Genomic DNA, 19,192 nt, shown 5'->3' with positions numbered 1-19,192 from the left:
CGTATTTCACATGGCAGGTGCTTTTTATTTGTCATGATCGTCCCAATTAAGTGGCAATTTTGTTTGCGTAATTCTTCCGCCAATATGTAACTCGTATAATAACGGTCCGTGAACATGTGGTGTCCCTGAACACCGGGAATTTTATCCTGTATCGTTTTGTATAGATGTAGCGGTATTCTGGTTGATACCGGTAGATTGGGTCTTATCCAAGTCTCTGTTGTTAGAGATCCATAATACGGCAGAATAGCACAAATGAAGCCAGTATTTGAATCTGTGAGCGTATAAACCCGAATACTCCATTTTGTAGGTTTCATTGGATTGTATGTAATGAATGATATGCAGCCTTTGAATTTGACAGTCGACTCATCTACAGAAATTTGCTCTCTGGGTACAAAATAATTCAAGAACCTTTCATTTATATACTCGAGGAAACCAGATACTAACTGCAAACAGGTTCTAGGGTTTGTGTTTTCTGAGGGTATTGTCTTGAGGTGAAGTCTCCAAAATATTTGACAAAATCGGTCTCTTGTAAACGTGTTTCACCAGTATTCTTGTATGTTTGCCAATGGCATTGTACCCATATTTATGATTGCCCCAATAAACGCCCAAAATTTGGTAACTGTTACATCGTACCATGATCGCCATATAGAACGGGATGATGTCTTCCCTTCCACCTTCCTTGCAGCGTTATTGTTAGTTTCCTGCACTATGTCAGTAACTAATTCCTCGGTAAAAAATAATTTGAAAAAATCTATTGGTTCTTTTATGTGTGCAAATTGCAAATACGTGCGGTCCTACTAGTCTTTCATCGTATACAAACAGTTATTCTTCTGGGGATTTCTTCGGATTCTGTGCACACTGTCCATTCTGAAGGTTCAGTCTCTTCTGTACAATCACTTTGGCTTCCAGATTCACCATCGATTATTCGGATTTTTTGTCTTCTTGCTCCTCTAACGTCGTCACTATCTTTATCACTTCCGTCTTCGTTCTCACGGGCAAGCTGTCTATGTAGTGTAATTTCGTTTGTTATTGCCGAAAAATTAAACTCATCTTTGCTAGAAGTAACTTCTTCGTAGTGTTCCATACTTATTGGGCTCAGTAACTTTGAAAGAAATAGTGCGATCGGCAAGAAGGTTGAGTTCGAACTGATGTCGAAGACAGAGTCCTACCCGCGGTCGCAAGTATTTTTGAGATAAGACATTTAATCGCATAAGGATTGCAAAGACAACCTTTATATGAGATAAGACATCCTTGAGAACTATTCAGACACCTCATAATATGATCTACAAAAGGCCAAGTAGATCTCTCTCAAGTGATATTCCTTAGGTCAAACACAAATAAACACATTGATTCGAATGGTGCCTCTCAGGCACCGCTCAAGTTATCGCATCACATGCAGTGGTGCCTGAGAGGCACCGCTCGAATGCAAAGGGTTAAAAGATATCTCTTTTTACCATTGATTTGAAGTTTTTTTTCCTTTTAACCTGCTCTACCTGTTGCTAGAGCATTTCTCAAAGTCATTTCTCCGTGCGTTCATCAGCATTGCAGGTTCATTTCAGCAATTCATCTGATACAGTGTGTTTGTACATTTTGGATTTTATTAACCATTTTGGTTTTCCCCATATCTTAACATTTATACGAGCCAATTTCCCTTAGAAAGTCCTCCACAAGGCATCCCTCCCTTTAGGCAGATAGCCCTCGTGTGCTTTGCCGTAATTAAATAATCCAATTCAATTATTCACCATTCGGGTTTTGTGCCATTAAAAGTCAACCAACCATTAAAGTTGGTGTTTGTTGTGATGGTAGTAGCAAAAAAATAATTTTCCTTGCTCTAAATATGCATTTTAATAGGTGGATTACATCTGTCCCATGCTTCTTTTTGTATAACACAAATGTATGTGCCTAATGCAAGGTTAATGGCACTAACATCAGTGATGTTAATATCATAATTGTGTAAAGATTCTGCACTGTTTGCACAGCTTAAATCAAGAATATTATCTCATTTCCTTTTTTTTTTCAAAGATTCAGTTTTTCCCAGTTTTCTGTTGTGTACAGCAGGCAGTATATGATATAGACAACTATTGACGTCTGTTGTACATTAAGGAATGTAAACTGTGGCTCTGTTGGTATGCAGACAAGTAACGAATAAACAAGCATATAATTTCTTATAAATTGTGATTGGCTGTGAAAGGTAGAAATAGAAGATAATTTTTATTTCTTGATCTGAATTGCCCAAATTTCAAAATGGATGGAGTCTTAATATTTCTCCTTTTAGCATCTGTGAAAATTCAAATTAAAAATATTAATGCAGAAACATGCCCGATTTTCAATACTTTGCTGTAAATTAGTTTCACATTTCAATGTGTCTTACCCCTTCCTTGTGTCTTTAAACTGAACCCCTTCCCTTATGATCTAATTTTCAAATGTGCGGGCTAAAAGCGACACCATAGTCGGTCGCACGCAGGGACATAAACAACTTTGCTCAGCGTTCAAAACTGTACAGATTGCAAACTTCCTATTATTTGTATACACACGTGCGCGGTACAATTAACTTTGCAAGATGTTTGATAAATAATTACGGTTGGTTGATTATTAAACAAAAAAAAGATTTATTGTTGCAATTTATATAATCCATTAATAATAACATTTTTGTTTTAATACAAAACTTTAGTAATCTTTGACAGTGTGATATCTCTCAAAACATGTTGGTACATGTAATGCAATTTTACACTTTTTTGCATTCCCACATTGTCTCTCTGCGTTGTTTATGCTGTGTGCAAACTACACATCTTCGTTTTGGGTGTTGGTTCGACAGCGTTGGATCTATATGTTTGGGAAAATGACTCCACTGTTGAGCCTGCAATCTTAGTGGTAAATTTCTATTTGACAACTGTCCTTTACAGTTGTAGTTCCGTAATGGTGTATTTTCCAATAATAATTCGGCTATTTTAACCTTATATTCTGCATATCCCCGTCTTTTTTCAATATTTATCTTGTTATGCAAAATGAAAGAGTTAAATAATGCCATGTCAAACAGGTAAAAGAAAATTTTCTGATACCTCTTCATACACTTTCTTGTAAGAGGGAAGCACGCTAGCATTTGATCTTGTCGATCAACTCCTATCATTCTGAAATGTTTTGTTTATGTTTCGCCCGGTAGAGTTGCGACGACTCTGAGTCTTTTTCGTGTTTGGGCTGATAACCTTGCGACGCTTCTGAGGCGTCTTATTTATGATTGGGCCGATAACCTTGCAATGCCTCTGAAGCGTCTTATTCATGTTTGGTCCGATAACCTTGCAACGCTTCTGAGGTGTCTTATTCATGTTTGGGCCGATAACCTTGCAACACCTCTGATGCATCTTATTCATGTTTGGTCCGATAACCTTGCGACACTTCTGAAGCGTCTTATTCATGTTTGGGCCAATAGCCTTGCAACGCCTCTGAGGCGTCTTATGTTTGGTCCGATAACCTTGCGACGCCTCTGAAGCGTCATTGTAAGGTAAAGGGTTAAGAAATTCATAAACACTATGATGAACTAGGAAGGTCTCTGGATGGGCTATATTTTGTGGTGCCAGATACACAGTGAAAGGATGGCAAGTAGCACCACAGTCACAGTATTTTAAATTCATCTTTTGTTGCTAAGTGTGAAGTCTATAGTTAGGGTAACTAGCCATAAATTCAGTCGAATGTATGTCTGAAAAGAAAACTGATAGAGGATTGCCATCTTTAATTTCTAGGCTTAGTTTTCAGCTATGCCTTTGTGTATACAGTTGTAACTGGCAATAAATTCAGTAGAATGTCTGTCTTAAAAGTAAAACTGATAGATGATTGCCATGTTTTTAATTTCTAGGCTGAGGTTTTCAGTTATTGCATTTTGTATACAGTTTAAATTTTAAATTAAAAAAAAATTTTTAGCAATCTATAAAGAATGCAAGGGTATGCTTTAAGAAGCACTAAGAGACCAATAACTTGGGTAGGAGGAGACATTAAACAGAATTGAAAAATAAATACTAATAAAATTTTTAAATGAGACCTTGGAGCATTGCATTCTTCCTCATAATTTAGTGGACAATTTGTTTGCAAGAATTGTAGAATATTCCTGAAACAGTTGCTTAAAAAAATTAAAATATATTAGATTCTTTAATTGTCTTTCATTTTAATTGGCACAGTACTGCTGACTAGATATGACTTCTGAGCAGTGGAATTGATCCTGGCTTCAGTTTCTTCAGTTCTCATAGTTTTTCCTGTGTGTGCATGTGAATACAAGCCAGGCTTTTGTTTGATAGTTTTGCACAAAGGCTTATCTTCAAAGTCAGGTAGGCTTTAGTTACTTTACTGAGAATAAAGGAATTTACCTATCATTTTAACCTTAACTAGTGTGCTGAAAAATATGCACATCACTAGCATAGTTTGGTCCAACTGAATGACTACTGACTACTTTTTGTGAATACTTTTCCGAAAAAAAAATGTTTATTTTTAAAAATGTTTAGCAGGTTCACTTTAAGACAAAATATGATTTTCATATTGCAGAATGCAGTGCAAAAGTTATTTTTCGTATTGTGTATATATTGTTTTATGCACTACTATTCACAGTGTATTTCTGTTTGGGGCTGTGTGAACAAAACTATGACAATGGATTGCATGTTTATATTTGCTGCTATCATTTAGTGAAAATATTGTTGTGAATAATGCCTTTTCATTTTGGAGTTCGGGTGGACTGTGCATTAAAAAAAAAAAAAAAAAATTTATTAATGCAGAATGCACAGCTGCCAACTATTAATCATGTCTTCCGGTAGATCACCGAATTTATTTTATTTCATCTGAATTGTATTAATCTACTGTAGACATTTGTCAATTATTATATGACAGTTAAATGTTTAATTTGATAGTATTTGTATTTAATTTTGTTTATTTCAGTATATGATACATTACTAAGTTCATAACACAAATGCTTGGTACATTAATTATTAATTTTATTTTCATCATATTTAAAAGTACTTTGATAAAGAAAAGCTTTCTTTCACTGTCTCTGGATAAAATATAAGAAACTTAAAAATTGAAAATAGCCAAAGAACATAAAATTTAGAATATCCAATTAAATGCTAATATATTTTATAAATGAGAGTGAAATTATAAATAGTTCAATAATCTAAACCATATATTATAAAGTGAATTAAACTCAGTGTAAAGTTCTTTAAAATGGTGTTGCCATGCAGTGTGAAAAACCTCTCGATCTTCTCGCTTAAATATCCTGCTTTTTAAGATTTCGAGATCGGCAGCTATAAGAGCGAATAACTTGAAAGTGGCATATTAAAATGTAAAATACTTATTTTTTAAGGAATAAGCTGAATTTTCTTAATGCAGTCATGCCTTTGCATCTAATAATTTGCACTAGATGTTAGCAGTGTTATTGGAAGGAAGAAAAAAGTCTGCAGTTTATCAAAAAAAAAGGGTCATAAAGTTGTGAAACTTGAAGTGAAAAATAGGCCATAAAATGATGAAACCTAGCTACTCTAACCTTCTGAGTATCTGGACCTGCCACCCCAATTGCAAATAACCTGTATACAATTCAGAGGATATAAGCAGCTAAGATTATGAAAATAGATTGTGCAGAGCCTTGTATATATTCTCAGAATGCAGGAAAATCCTCTAATTCGTATTCTGCCTAGTTCACTTACCTTGTATAATGGGTATAAGTATAATAGTAATGAGATTGTAATTGTTAGTGGGCAAGTTTTAGATTCATTCACCTTTCTTTCTCCCCCACATCCATGTTTGAATTTGAATGATATTTGAGGTACTGTGATCTTTTAAAGTAGTGCATAATAGTGTGTATTATGTGTATTGCATTTCTTCATCTTATGGGGAATAGACTAAAATACTGGAATTTCTAATATTTATATGTATGCAAGAGAGTGTTCTCTAGTGCTCAGTATACTTCATTTAGTAGTACTGTATGCAATTTAGTGCACTGTATTCTTTTATTATTTCTGTTTCTTATGTTGATAATGTCATGCCCTGTATAATTTGTTAAACTAATCTATGACTGTCATGCTTAATGTAACATTCACTTTTATGTATGGTAAATCTTAAAGGATACTCTCAGGTATATGCTATTAGTGTGTCCTTTTTTGAAGTGTGATGTATGTGAAATTCTATTCTTACTAATTCTCTTTGCTGTATTTTAAAAGTATGTATAGTATTATGTATATTGAAAGGGATGAAGAAAAAAAAGGTGAAAATGCCAGTGATGGAGAAGAAAGCCAAGGAGAAGGGGAAAAGAAATCATCTCGCTTACCTAAGAAATGTTTTGAATGGAATGACACTATTAGGTGATGCTTCCTCATGTATTTTATATTTTCCTCTTTTCAGTTTGTGATGGAAAATCTGCTGATTTTAATTTGGTATACTATTATTGACAAATTTAACCGTTTGACTGCTACGCTGCCCAAGAGCACTGCGTTCATTTGTCTCGAAAACCGCAATGTAGTTAGTTATTTTAGAATGCACTTGTGAGGTCAGACTACATAAGTTCACACCCATGAAGCAACAAAGACACACTGAAGAGCTGCATCGCGGTTTTCGAGACAAATGAATGCAGCGCTTTTGTGCTGTGTATCAGTCAAATGGTTAAATATGTGTTTAAAACAACAGCTTAAAAATGAAATAGGTATTTCCTAGTTTAGTGTAGGAATTATTGATGATTTTCCTTTGCTTTTTCTTTAAGATAATTTAAAATTTTCTTCAGCATTTATCTATTTCTTATATGTGGAAATGTGTTTATTCTTCAGTTTAGCATATGTATTTCTTTCAGCTCTCAAATTTTAACTACTGTTTATTTATATGTGTAGTTGAGTGCTAGGAATATTTGTGCCTAGTTGTTATGAAAACACACGGTTCATATGGTCCTTAAAAGTCCTTAATTTTTTCAAAAACGATTTTTGGTCCTTAAAAGTCCTTAATTTTGGCCGAAATGAATAAATGGTCCTTAATTTTGCTCATTTGACATTTCTTATCATTTCTAATGATTGCCATTCTAAGTGTGAATTGCGATTTCTCATGAATATGGAATTAAAATTACATGGCTCTTAACCAATCTGTTGGCGGATTTGCATGCAAACGATAAAAAAAAAAAAAAAAAAAAAAAAAAAAAAAAAAATTAGCTACCCGAACGAAAGTATCGGTGTCTGATTGGCTATTCACCCAATCTTTCGAAACAGGTGTTATCCATAAATTTAGGCAGATTGTGACTAAAGCGTGAAGCTGGAAGTTCTTTAAGAGGCGAAAGTGATGATGAAGGTGGTCGAGGAAAAAAATAAGGGGGGGGGAATTCTGAAAATATTTGCCAAAATTAGAGCAATCCCAACCTGGAAGCCCACAACCCTTCCGACGCCAATAGGAACGAGATACCTGGAAAGTGCATTTTCAATAAACTGTGGCTTCATCAAGCTGATTACAAAGACTGGATATTGATGGATGACAATCCTTAAATGTGGTCTTTGTCTGAAACAAATTGAAATTTCTAGAATGGGAGAGTCAGCACTGAAAATTCATTGAAACTAATTTTCCTGAATTAACTAGACGCAAAATTAACTTTCATGAATTACTAAAGTTATTGGATAGAAGTTTAACTAAAAATATACATTCCGTATTATATATATATATATATATATATACAGTACAAAGTCCGAGGTCCTGACTCGTCGGGACTTCGGCGTTTCCAGATTTGAGATTTTTCCGGATATTAGATCATTTTAAATCTACTAAGATGGCACGTAGAAATTATAAAATTGAAAATATGAAATCGTGATTTATGAAATAATGAAGCATTTTGATTTAAAGGGTATCAAAATTTACAAAAGATAAGAGCTTAGTATATGTTTACTTTATTAAACATTTCTTTCAATGTGAGTTGTTTGATTTGTTTTCTCTGCTGATACTTTAGACTAATACTATAGACATATAATTTCTTGTTCAGTTATTAAGTTCCATTGTTCAAGTCCTGTAATTGCTGTGTCGAGAATTCCGAATAACTTGTCAATCAAAATTTTTTCGCGTTCTCTGTTACTTTCTTCACTGTCGGTAGCTGTATTTTCTGGATTTAGAACCATACTACAGATTTCGCCCTCCGTTAATTGATTGATGATTGGGGCATTGTCATCGCAATGAAAAACTTCTGTTTAACTTCCCTAAATTCTGCCGCCTGGTGCGACCATGCGAGCTCTGGCGCTGGTTCTGGCTTTATGTGAATAAAAAATCACTTATTCTTAATTCAAATAGCACTAAATATAATCGTTTGTCCCTATGAGTATCATTAACAAAATCTATTCTCAGCATAAGGAAAGAAATTTCTGTTAAATCTCCCCTTGTCAACATTTTAGCGCATTAAACTTAAATCTGTAATCAGATAATACTCTGTTGTTTGGCGTCGCTACATGAGTCATCACTCAAGTTGTCGTGCGGTGCTGAAAGCAAAATACAATAAGTAATGATTCGCGATTTCGGCATCAAGGATATGAAATATTAGTTGATGTAAAATTAACAAATGTTTCGGTTTGAGATTATGCCAAGCAGATACGCTGCTATGGAGTCAAGTTACTAATCACACAAATTTATGCTAAAATAATTATTTCTTCAATAATGAGATATTTTATTTAGCGCCAATGCACGTGCGTAAAGCATACCCCTTCCCTTCAAAAAAAGCCCTAAAAAATTGGTTGGTGGTGGCTTTGAGGTCCGGATTTTAGATCATTCCAGATATTAGATGTCCGGATCTCGGACTTTGTACTGTTATGTATGTATATATATATATATATATATATACATACATAACAGTACAAAGTATATATATATATATATATATACAAGTATATATATATATATATATATACAGTCAAATATAGTATATATATATATATAAATATAGTATATATATATACAGTCAAAGTTAAAAGTCTTTAATCCGGACTCGTCGGGACTTCGGCGATTCCGGATTGTCGATTTTTCCGGATTATAGATCATCAGTTTAAATCTGGTAAGATGGCATGTAGAAATTATAAAATTAAAAGTATGAAACCGTAATTTATAAAATAATGAGCAATTGTGATCTAAAGGGTATCAAAATTTACAAGAAAAAAAAAGCTTAATATTTATTTGTTTACTTTATTAAACATTTCTTTCAACGCGCGCATGCGTAAAGCATACCTTACGCATAGCCGAAATTAGAAAATTGCAACCAGAAAACTATTTGTTTTGTATTTGTGATATTTATAATGACGAGGAATTTGATTTAAATCATATCAAAGACTGAGTACATCGAGATTAAATACTACATTTAGTAAGGAATTATAAGCCAAATAAAATAAAAACATCTGCCCTGAAGATAACGATATTGCTGACAGATCAACTTCCAGTTCATTGCGCGCCGCGGCGTCCCTCCCCCGCGCAGAGCAGCGTGAAATTGATAAACAGATTTCCGAACGGTTAGATAAACAAAGGATATGGCTTTATCCATTTTTTGTAGCAATTCGTTTTTTGTTTGATGGACATCGAAACATACTTTCGTTTTCTAGATCCTTTGGGAGCTCCAGCATCGGAAATTCTATTTGACATAATCGAAAGTTCAAGCTTACTTTTATAAAATTGCTCTTACAGTCTGCAAAAAATAATAAGCCGGATCCAATTCGAAGATTAAGGAACAATGCAATCAGCAACATTAACTGAAATAGATAATTAGAGCTTATACCGTCCGTTATACATTAAACGCACACGCGAAAACGTATTCTGTGCTTGCGCAAACGCATATGCGCAGTCGAAAATGTCATGCGCGCACATGTAAAATGCCTATGCGCATGCGCAGAAAGATTTTAGCTTTGAGGTCCGGATTATAGATCATTCCGGATTATGGCTGTCCGAATTAACGACTTTTGACTGTATATATATATATATATATATATATATATATATATATATATATATATAAAATGTATACTTTCACTATTCAAGTATTCACTGTGACAAGTATTCTTATCTTGTCACATGAACAGGCCTCTGTGGAAAGGGTCTTCTCTGTAAATAAAGCAATTGAAATTGAAAATTTAAGTGACTCATCATACATTTTTCAACGCACAGTATTTGATTACATAAAATTTTCTGGAGGTTTTCTTAATATCGAAATTAATAAAGAAATGAGATCAGCAGCAGCTTCTGCAAGGTCTAAATATATGCAGTATTTAGAAGAACAAAAATCTTGTGAAAATTCAAAGAGGAAAAGAAATATTATTGAGGAAGAAATTGATTATATGAAGCAGAAGAAAAGATTTCTTTAAAGGGACATTAAAGATATTAATGAAGAAGTAGATGCTTTAGCAGATGAAGCTGAGACCAGCAGGAACATTGATTTGTTTATCAAAGCAAATGAACTTAGAAGAATAGTTAAAGAAAAGGAAATAGACATAAATAAATTAGATGTTAAAATAGCCAAAAAGATTTCAGATTTAAAAAAAGCACAAATGTTTTGTATCTTTTATTGTACAGTTTATTATTCTAGTATCTTTCAAAAAACCAAGAAAATAAATTGTATGTTTACAAATCAGTTATTTTAATCTGCAAAATATTCTTACATTGTGATTATAATAGTAGTTGACTGTGTTTAAATAAATATCAAATAAGTTAAATAATAATTATGTAAATCTCTAAAATAGTGACTGTTATTAGTGTAAAATACACTTATACATGTTTTTCAAGAAATTATGTTCCTAATTTAATGTTATCTGCTTCATAACTTGTAGGGAGTTAGTTTAATTTTCAAAATTGCTTTGTGGTAAGTACTAAAGTGAATTTAATAATAGTGTATAATACACACTTCTTTTAGTTTCTTAAAGTGAAATTACAAGCATGAAGTCGGTTGTATGGATAATTGCTTTATTCTATTTATTTTTTTCTTTGCTGATATGTCCTTAATTTTTTCTTTGATGGTCCTTAAAAGTCCTTAATTTTCATGTAAGGAAATGTGTACGAACCCTTAAACATTGTTTACTAGTGTGATATCAGTAGCAGTAACACATAATTTAGCTGTTAATGGGGACAACTATTAATGTTCGCATGTGAATTTACAAAAAGTGATTTTCTAAAGAATTTTTTCCATTATGTGCTATCTTATTATGTTTGAACAATTTTAAGTGTAAAATTTTCTTAAATTGACTAACATTATTTAAAAAGAAAGGTAACCTATGCATACCCAAGGAGAGGTGGTTGCAACTGGTACATCTGTGTGGGGTGTATGGTTCTCAAGGGGGACCCATGAATTCAATACATCTCAAAATGTTTAGTATGATTTGAATATTTATCTATTTAATTCACTTCATTTTTATTGTACTTTTTAAAGATTTTGCATTCGGGTTTAGTTTCAAAATAAAAAAAAGGAATGTGGGTCAAAGGGTACTTTGCTGCTTGGCTGTATAAATTAAAATGAATTGCAAATTGCAGAAATTTTTTATTTATTATTTCTGAAATTCATTTACTGTAGTAAAACACATCTGACAAACCACATCTGACATAGTACAGGTTATTGTCAATACATTGAAAGAGCGTGATATTCCACTTAGTGATTGTTGAGTGCAGGTTTGTGACAATGTAGCTGACATATCAGATAATGTAATGGTGCACTAGCAAAAATACTTGAATAATGTCCAGCATCTCTATTTTTGTTGTGTGAATACCATGCTGAGTTTGTGTAAAACTGATACTGTAGAATGAATTCCTGAAATCATATCCTGTTGAACTTACATAACCTTCTCATAACTTGTTTAGCTTTAAACCACACAGATTGAAAAACTTTGCAGAACTGTATTGGCTTTTCTTTTCATAGCATATCTAGCACATGATGGTCCGACTCTGATGAGCATATAAAGACCTATGTAGCCTATCTGCCTCATCTCAGATTAACATTAGAAGACCCACTGAAGCTAAAGCTAACTGTGAAAATGAGCAATTATTAAAGCTTTGTTTTATGTGGCAGTGTATGATTTTTACGTATGTAATAATATCTGCTGTATGGAGCAAAATATTAGTTCTAGTTGATATTTACAACAGAGTTATCCAGTCCAGGAATGTAGCACTATATATTGAAGAGTTCAATATAAAATTCTTAATTTTAGATCTTGCATGCAGCTGGAAACTATGTGAAGTGAAGCTAAAGATGTTTCTTCCAGTGTGCAAATATAAATTAAGCTATCTGGAAGTCATGGTAGGGCAAAACACAAAAGGAGGTTCCTTTGATGAAGATGCTAATTTGTTGCAGCGGTACAAAACAGATGACTTCCCTGAAGAAGCATATTTCAGGAAGTCAGTCTTTTATCTAGTTCTGGATAGTGTTATTGGTGGACTTGTTGCACTGAACATTTTTGAGAAAGTTAAATTTTCTATGGAAGTACATAACACTTCTTGTAGATGAGATGAAAAGAAAAATGAGAATCACTGGCAAATAAGTATCCTGCTGATATTAGCAGGCATTCTAATGGCCTTGTAATGACAGAGATGAATGATCTGCTAGCTGTTTATCAATCTAATTTAGAAAGAACTAAGTGAGCCCTTTGGAGCGGCCAAATTGTTTGAAAAAGTGAAAACTAGAAAGCTCCCTTCTAAATATATACATCTGTCTGCATTTTCTTCTGACATTTACTACAACTGTCACGTCTGCAGAGCATTTATTCAGCTAGTGAAAACTGTTAAAAAATATTTTAAGATCCATTGTGTCATAAGTGCAATTAGTAGATTTTGCAAGACTTACTAGTAGAGCTTTTCTGGAAGAAAGCCAGGAAAGTGGTTTTATTTAGCAGAAAATAAATTCAATTTTAAATATCTTTTTTCTATTCTTATTAAATAATGAAGAATGTGTATTTATGTAGGTTCCGCATATTGTGGAAAAGCAGTGACATGTAGAGTCTTCAAATTTGAAATACAGATAGTTCTCTGCTCGAATATGTGCAGCGTGGAGATTGAATTTTGAATTTTTTTTAGTTATTTCACATTTTTTACAAATTTATCGAATTTTTGATTAACAAACTCAAAAATTTAAATGCCACTGCTTGAAATAAAATCATTTTATCTCCATGCTCGCCATATTATTGCCAGTTTGGTAAAATGTAAGATATTTAAATCAACAAACTGGGTTATTTTAAAGCACTGTGTTGGTTGTGCTTAAAATAAAGTTTTTTTATCTTTCACATGCTTGCATGTTGCTATTTGGGAAAATTTCTCATTGATTTAAATAAAAAGGCATTTAAATCATGAGATGTGTAAATAAATGTATTTCAAATTTTTATAAAATTGTACTGGATGGATGATGCATTTTAACAATTATTGTTTTAATAATTACTCTTTTGGGTAGCCAGTTGTGAAAGCAGCTCATTTCTTTAAATATATCACTTTGCTGTTGCATTTATAGCCATTCATACTTATCTAAATGTGTCAATTGATCTATGATTATTAGAAATAAGCAAAAATATCTACATATGTGTGTCGAATTTTGTAAAGAATCTCATACACATTGTACTGTGCCCAGATTTTCTTGTGCCATCCCTGTACGTGTATCTGAACAGTTTCATTAATTTTAATAAACACCTTATTGACACGCACTATATTACTAATTTAAAATACACTGGTCATCAGAATTAAAGAATAATGAGAAAAAGTATGGTTACTAAGTTAATGTTAAGTAACAAATGACAATGCTGTAATTGTTTATGTTTATTAAAAAATACGGTACTTTTCCGTTTCGCCGGCGCAAATCTCGCCAAGCAGACTTTATTGGCGACAACATACAGTATACACATAAAAAATATTAAAAAAATTTTAGTTCTAAGAATTCTTTTTTTGAAGGCATAAACATTTTAATATCGCTTAAAACTTTATAAAAAGACAATAAATAAAGACAATAAATTTGTAAAAAGACATTAATTTAAGAATTTACTATGCTTTCATGGTTCAACATCCTAAGTCTCCGGTTCATATCATGTGACCCCAAACGATCTCATCTCATGTAAACTACTCTACAAAAATCTAATTCTATCAGTAATTATCTACATTAATTTCAAGTTAAATCTTAATTTGGAACACAAGTTTAAATGCAAGAAATATTTCAATGCGTACAAATAGCTTACTCAGAAATTATGTAAAACTGCAGTGCTTTACTTCACTAATGCATTCTCATTAGAATTGATAAATTTAACCCTTCAATTTCCTTTTCTATATTTTCGGCTTCGGGTAAGAGCTGTGATTGCATCCTAATTGACTTAATTACCGAAAATGGCCTTAGACACAAAACTGATATATCTGATAAAAATTCTATGTAACTATATGCCAGTATTGAAAGAAACTATCAATCTGATAAGAAAAAGCTGCGACTTGTTTTGAAAATGAGGCGTAAAAGGTTACCAGCGAGAATATTCGTTTGGCATCCGTTGTACCATTATTGGCGACTTTATCGCTTGCGCCGGCAAAACGGAAAAGTACCAAAAATACAATTGAACAACAAATTGCACTTTTGTGCGTACGTTAGCACCAGAAATAGGCAAATTCGGTGATTGATAATATACGCAGTGGATGCATGTTGGAATTCCTGTCTGTAGTTTTGTTTAAAATGAATGTGGTTTCTTATATATTGGTAATATTCAGTGGTTAGGCTGAAAGGCATTATTTAAGCGAAGTTCAAAACTAGTGCATAATTGGTAGAAATAAGGCAGTTCAAACCCATATAGAGGTCGCTCGAGATTTGAATATCCCTCAAACTGTCACATTAATAGTTTGGAGCCCCTTTTTAAGCACTGGATCAGTTGACAGACAGTTTGGTCAAGAGTGATCAAGAGCAATAACTGCATCAGAAGACCATTTTCTGTCATTGTTGGTTCTCAGAAACCATGAAGCAGTTGTGAAAGATTTGGTTTTAGACCTTCAGGCTGCCACAGAAACTCAAATTAGTCATTCTACTCCTGCATGAAGGTTGGCCTGTGTGCATGAAAACTAATGGTTTCCAATGCACTCCACTCCCTCCAACTTCCAGAGGGGTCTCGTTTAAACTGGAGTCGCCATAATGTTCATTGGTGCCGAGATGACTGGGCCTGAGTGTTGTTTGCTGACGTGTCCAGATATAGTCTGAACAGTGATTCTAGACATGTTTTAACATGGAACTTGCCTTCCCTTATCTGTGAAATATCCCGTTTTCGTGACCACAGTTTAATGGTTTCGGGAGGAATCATGAAAAATTGCTTCACCAAGCTGCATGTCTTTTAAGGACGCTCTGTAACCACTCAGAAATATGTGGATGAGGTATTGGAATCCCAGGTTAGACTGTGTATGGGTGCTGTTGGCTCACAATTTTTGCTAATGGATGGCAATGCTCAACCTCATTGAGTATATGTGGTGTCTGAATACTTGCAAACAGAAGACATCACTCAAATGAATTGGTCATCTTACTCACCCAACTTTAACCTGATTGAACATGTGTGGGATGCCATAGTGGTGCCAAATTTCAGTGCATCAAATTCTTTCCTTGACTCTCCTGGAGCTAAAAAGTGCACTTTTGGAAGAGTGGCATGCACTTCCACAAGATTTGATCAACTCTTTGGTAAAGTCTGTCAAATCAAGGTGTGAGGTATGCATATCTGTCCGAGCTGACCATACAGCATTTTAAAGAAAATGTTTTCCACAAAATGACTTAATTCTTCCCATCGTTTTCTAGTTTCTTTAAGTTTGGTTTTAATTTCAATATTTTGCAAATAATCAACTGCAAACATTGTAATGTATGTTAAATGCTTTTGTACAAATTTCTGTTAATAATTTTTCATTAAGTATCAGTTATTTGTTATTTCTGTCATTATCCTTTAATTTTGATGACCAGTGAAAAAATATCAAATTTTTTTTTTTTTTTCATTTTTTTTCCACATTTTCTATGTAACAGAAGACAGTTATAAAATATGAGCATTTACAGATTTTGAATTTTATAAAAGTTTCTTAATCCTTATCTTTTGGCCAGAAGGCCTTTGTTTATTTTCAGTTTTGTTTGCATTTTAGTATTTCATTTCATTCAAAGTTCACCTCATTTAAACTTTTTTGCAGTTCATTGTAATTTGATTCTCTTCACTAAAATGCCATTTTATTATCGAGAGATGCATGTTGGTTGCTGTCATTACGGAAATTTCCTGTTCTAGAGATAACATGATACACAATCATCATTCAGATCATAATTTTAATTTATTGGTTTGCTATTTCTTTTAAATCTAGGGAATTAAAGTAAATTATTTACTTCTGACAAAATGCTGTTATAATTGATGGTCAAAAAAGACATAGCAAACATTGTGGTAGTTAGTGTTGTCCCCAAAGGCACTTTGAAATTTGAAAAAATGGGAGGGGCTAAAACTAAATATAGAAACTTGGAGCATTCTGTAATTGAAATGCATGGTAAATCAAAATTCCGAGGCATTTATGTTTGTGATACCCAGTTTTAACTTTTATGGAATCAGAAAGACCATGAGTGAGAATTTTTTTTTATTATCATGTTGTAAAGCATAATAATATAAAAATGGGCAGGAAGCTACATTAGATTTCTGTAGATCTTATGTAGCTGCAAAGCTGTCATGATTTTGAAGAAGGGAGACTATATCAGTTATTCTCCAAATCAGTAAATTTTACATAAGATCTACGAAAATCTGTGAATTACTTGCTTTTAATTACTGTATATTCGGGTGTATACCACACACCCATAATTTCAAACTACAGTTTTTAGTCATATTCGGCGCATAACGCTCACCGTTTTCTTTGTGAAGAAACCTGGAGGATATATGTGCGATGCTGTTATTTCTTGAATTCATTCATTAAAAGATTTCTCCCAGGCTTTTGAATAATGGTATATTGAATTGACAAGTGATAAAGTTGCGTGTGTGTGGGAGGATGTTTGAGGGAGTAAATAATTCAGTGCAGGTGTGCACAAGTATATTATTTGAGGGTTTAGAGATAAGGATGCTATTATTGGAGGTAAGAATGCAGTCTTGGACCTGAATGAATTCGCAGATGTTTTCTCTCCTATATTTTGTATTAAAAGTGCACATTATAGACCAGAATATCCAGTTTTTTTTTTTTCAAGTGTAGATCATAAATATGTAAGTAAAAAAATCACAGACTATGAAGGGAAACAAAATCTTGCTAAAAATATTTGTTTTTGTTAAAATGTAAGTGAAGTGGCTACTTCATTATTATGAAAATATGCTGTTGTTTAGGTTTAAAATGTGTTTTCACTATATGCTCATGTGAGACTGCGTTAGTAAAACTTCTTTTTCTTAATCCTTTAACTAAAGGACTAGAAAACTAATCAGTAGTAGGCCTAGGAAACTAGACTAATCAGATAAAATTATGAAGTTATGTATATGCATTTTTTATGTTAAGGGAGTATATGTGTAGTTTATTATTTCATTTTTATATGTGTATTCCTTTCATATTTTATAATTTTAAGCTGTATTGTTACCGCTTCTTTTATTTTTTCTTTTTGAGAATAGTTACATCATTTCTTCATCGAAAGAGATGTTTCTACATAATTTAAACTGCATTTATATTTTTCATTTCAAATATGTATAATTCAGTAAATTATACATTATATATAGTCTTTTGTTGTAAACTATGAAAACCTTCAGAATGAGTTGCCAAGTAATTGTTTTTGAAGTGGGGTCAAAAGAATAATTTGATTAAAGGAATTCCATACTTTTCTTGATGTCCAACAAGATGCTGTCTTTAACACTTGTAATTTCCTACGGATAGTATATAAAAAGAGCATCTTCATCCAATCTGAAGTTATTACATTGTCATTAAAGTACTTAAGGAAACCTGTATCTCTTTGCGGCTAGGAAACCATTTAGGGTTGCCAAAAACAAATTATTAAGATTTAAGTAATCATTTTGTTTAAAGGTCAACATACATTACTTAAAATTGATTACTTTTCAAATTACATTATCATCTAAACATTTTGATAATTTTTTGGCTGTGGTAGATCTTCTTTACTTTTTTAGTCAGGCCTTATAATGTGTAAAATGATTTCTTCTTTAGAAGTGTAAAACTTACCACAAGCGTGTAAACTTGCTCATAAATTCATGCAAGCTGAAGCAATCTCATTTTTCTTTATATATTTTTTAGAACAATGGGAGGGAGGAATTGAATTCAAAAGATATGTTTCATTACCAATATAAAGTAAAAAAAAAGAGTTGAATTTTGTATCGAGTAGTTTACCACCTGTTAGATATTCACTGCAAATTTTCAAGGTCACGGTGCATAAAAGTTTTGAAGGAATGAGACACTTGAATCCTAATTTTAAACATTTAGATTATTTTTACATAACTGTATGATGCTCTTTAATTGGATTTTCTGATGTGTTTCTATGATACGCTGGCAGAGCAACTGATGCTTTTATCTGTATTTATGCCCATGAATATATCTTATAATTTTGGTCAAATTTATTCAACGTTGTTAGGTCTTTAGAATTTTGCTGCAAGTAAATTTTTTACCCTCTTTATAATCTTTATGTTCTTTCATAACAATTATATACCTGCTTTTATGTGTTTAACTGTAGGAAGAATGTAATTGTACACTGTATATAAGAGTGAGTACTTCAACAATTCAGGCCTGAAGAAATCCAAAAATATGCTAAGTTTTGATAATGAGTAATTCTCATATGCCCATATAATAATAATTGGGGAATATATTTATTCTGTAAAACTAAAACCGGCAAGAAGATAGTCCTAGTCAAAGAAACATTGGTATTATGCATGTATATAATTTCAGAACACCAAATTTCTTCATTGCCACTTATTTCTTTTGAAGCAGAAAATTTTATTTATTTTATTATAATTAACTCTCCATTTTTCTGGAAATAACGTGTATTTTGTTTATTACATTTTGTAATTATTGAATTTGTGTTATATTTGTTAATGTTTTTATTATGTAAGTGTGGTTTAAAATAATTCGAAGATAATTTCTGAAACATTATTTTATTTCAGGAATTATTTATGTGATGTTGTTCGTATTAAATTAAAATGTTATGAAGTGTCAAAGACTAGAATTCAGTCTGCTGAAGAATATTTAAAACATTTCTTGGAGGCAGAAGTTAAAAATTTGTGGCCTCCAGGTTGGATGCAATCAAGGTATATGC

General features: G+C 32.6%; 1 protein-coding gene across 4 annotated transcripts in view; it reads left to right on the top strand.

Annotated features, from left to right (window-relative positions):
• The window catches only part of yem (yemanuclein), a 159,523-nt gene that overhangs the window by 97,635 nt on the left and 42,696 nt on the right, over positions 1-19,192 (top strand). For all 4 annotated transcript variants that reach the window (XR_015038530.1, XM_035369955.2, XM_035369953.2 and 1 more), the window contains exons 10-11: positions 6,219-6,332; positions 19,041-19,184. Coding sequence is in view for 3 of the 4 variants with exons in the window: in XM_035369955.2 (XP_035225846.1) it covers positions 6,219-6,332; positions 19,041-19,184 (258 nt within the window). In the remaining variant the exon portion in view is untranslated. The remainder of the gene's footprint in view (positions 1-6,218; positions 6,333-19,040; positions 19,185-19,192) is intronic.

The sequence above is a fragment of the Stegodyphus dumicola genome, chromosome X1, assembly GCF_044657685.1.
Source record: "Stegodyphus dumicola isolate Sdum_Otavi_A_Nest chromosome X1, ASM4465768v1".
Lineage (NCBI taxonomy): Eukaryota > Metazoa > Arthropoda > Arachnida > Araneae > Eresidae > Stegodyphus > Stegodyphus dumicola.
This window is presented reverse-complemented; position numbering and strand designations above follow the sequence as displayed.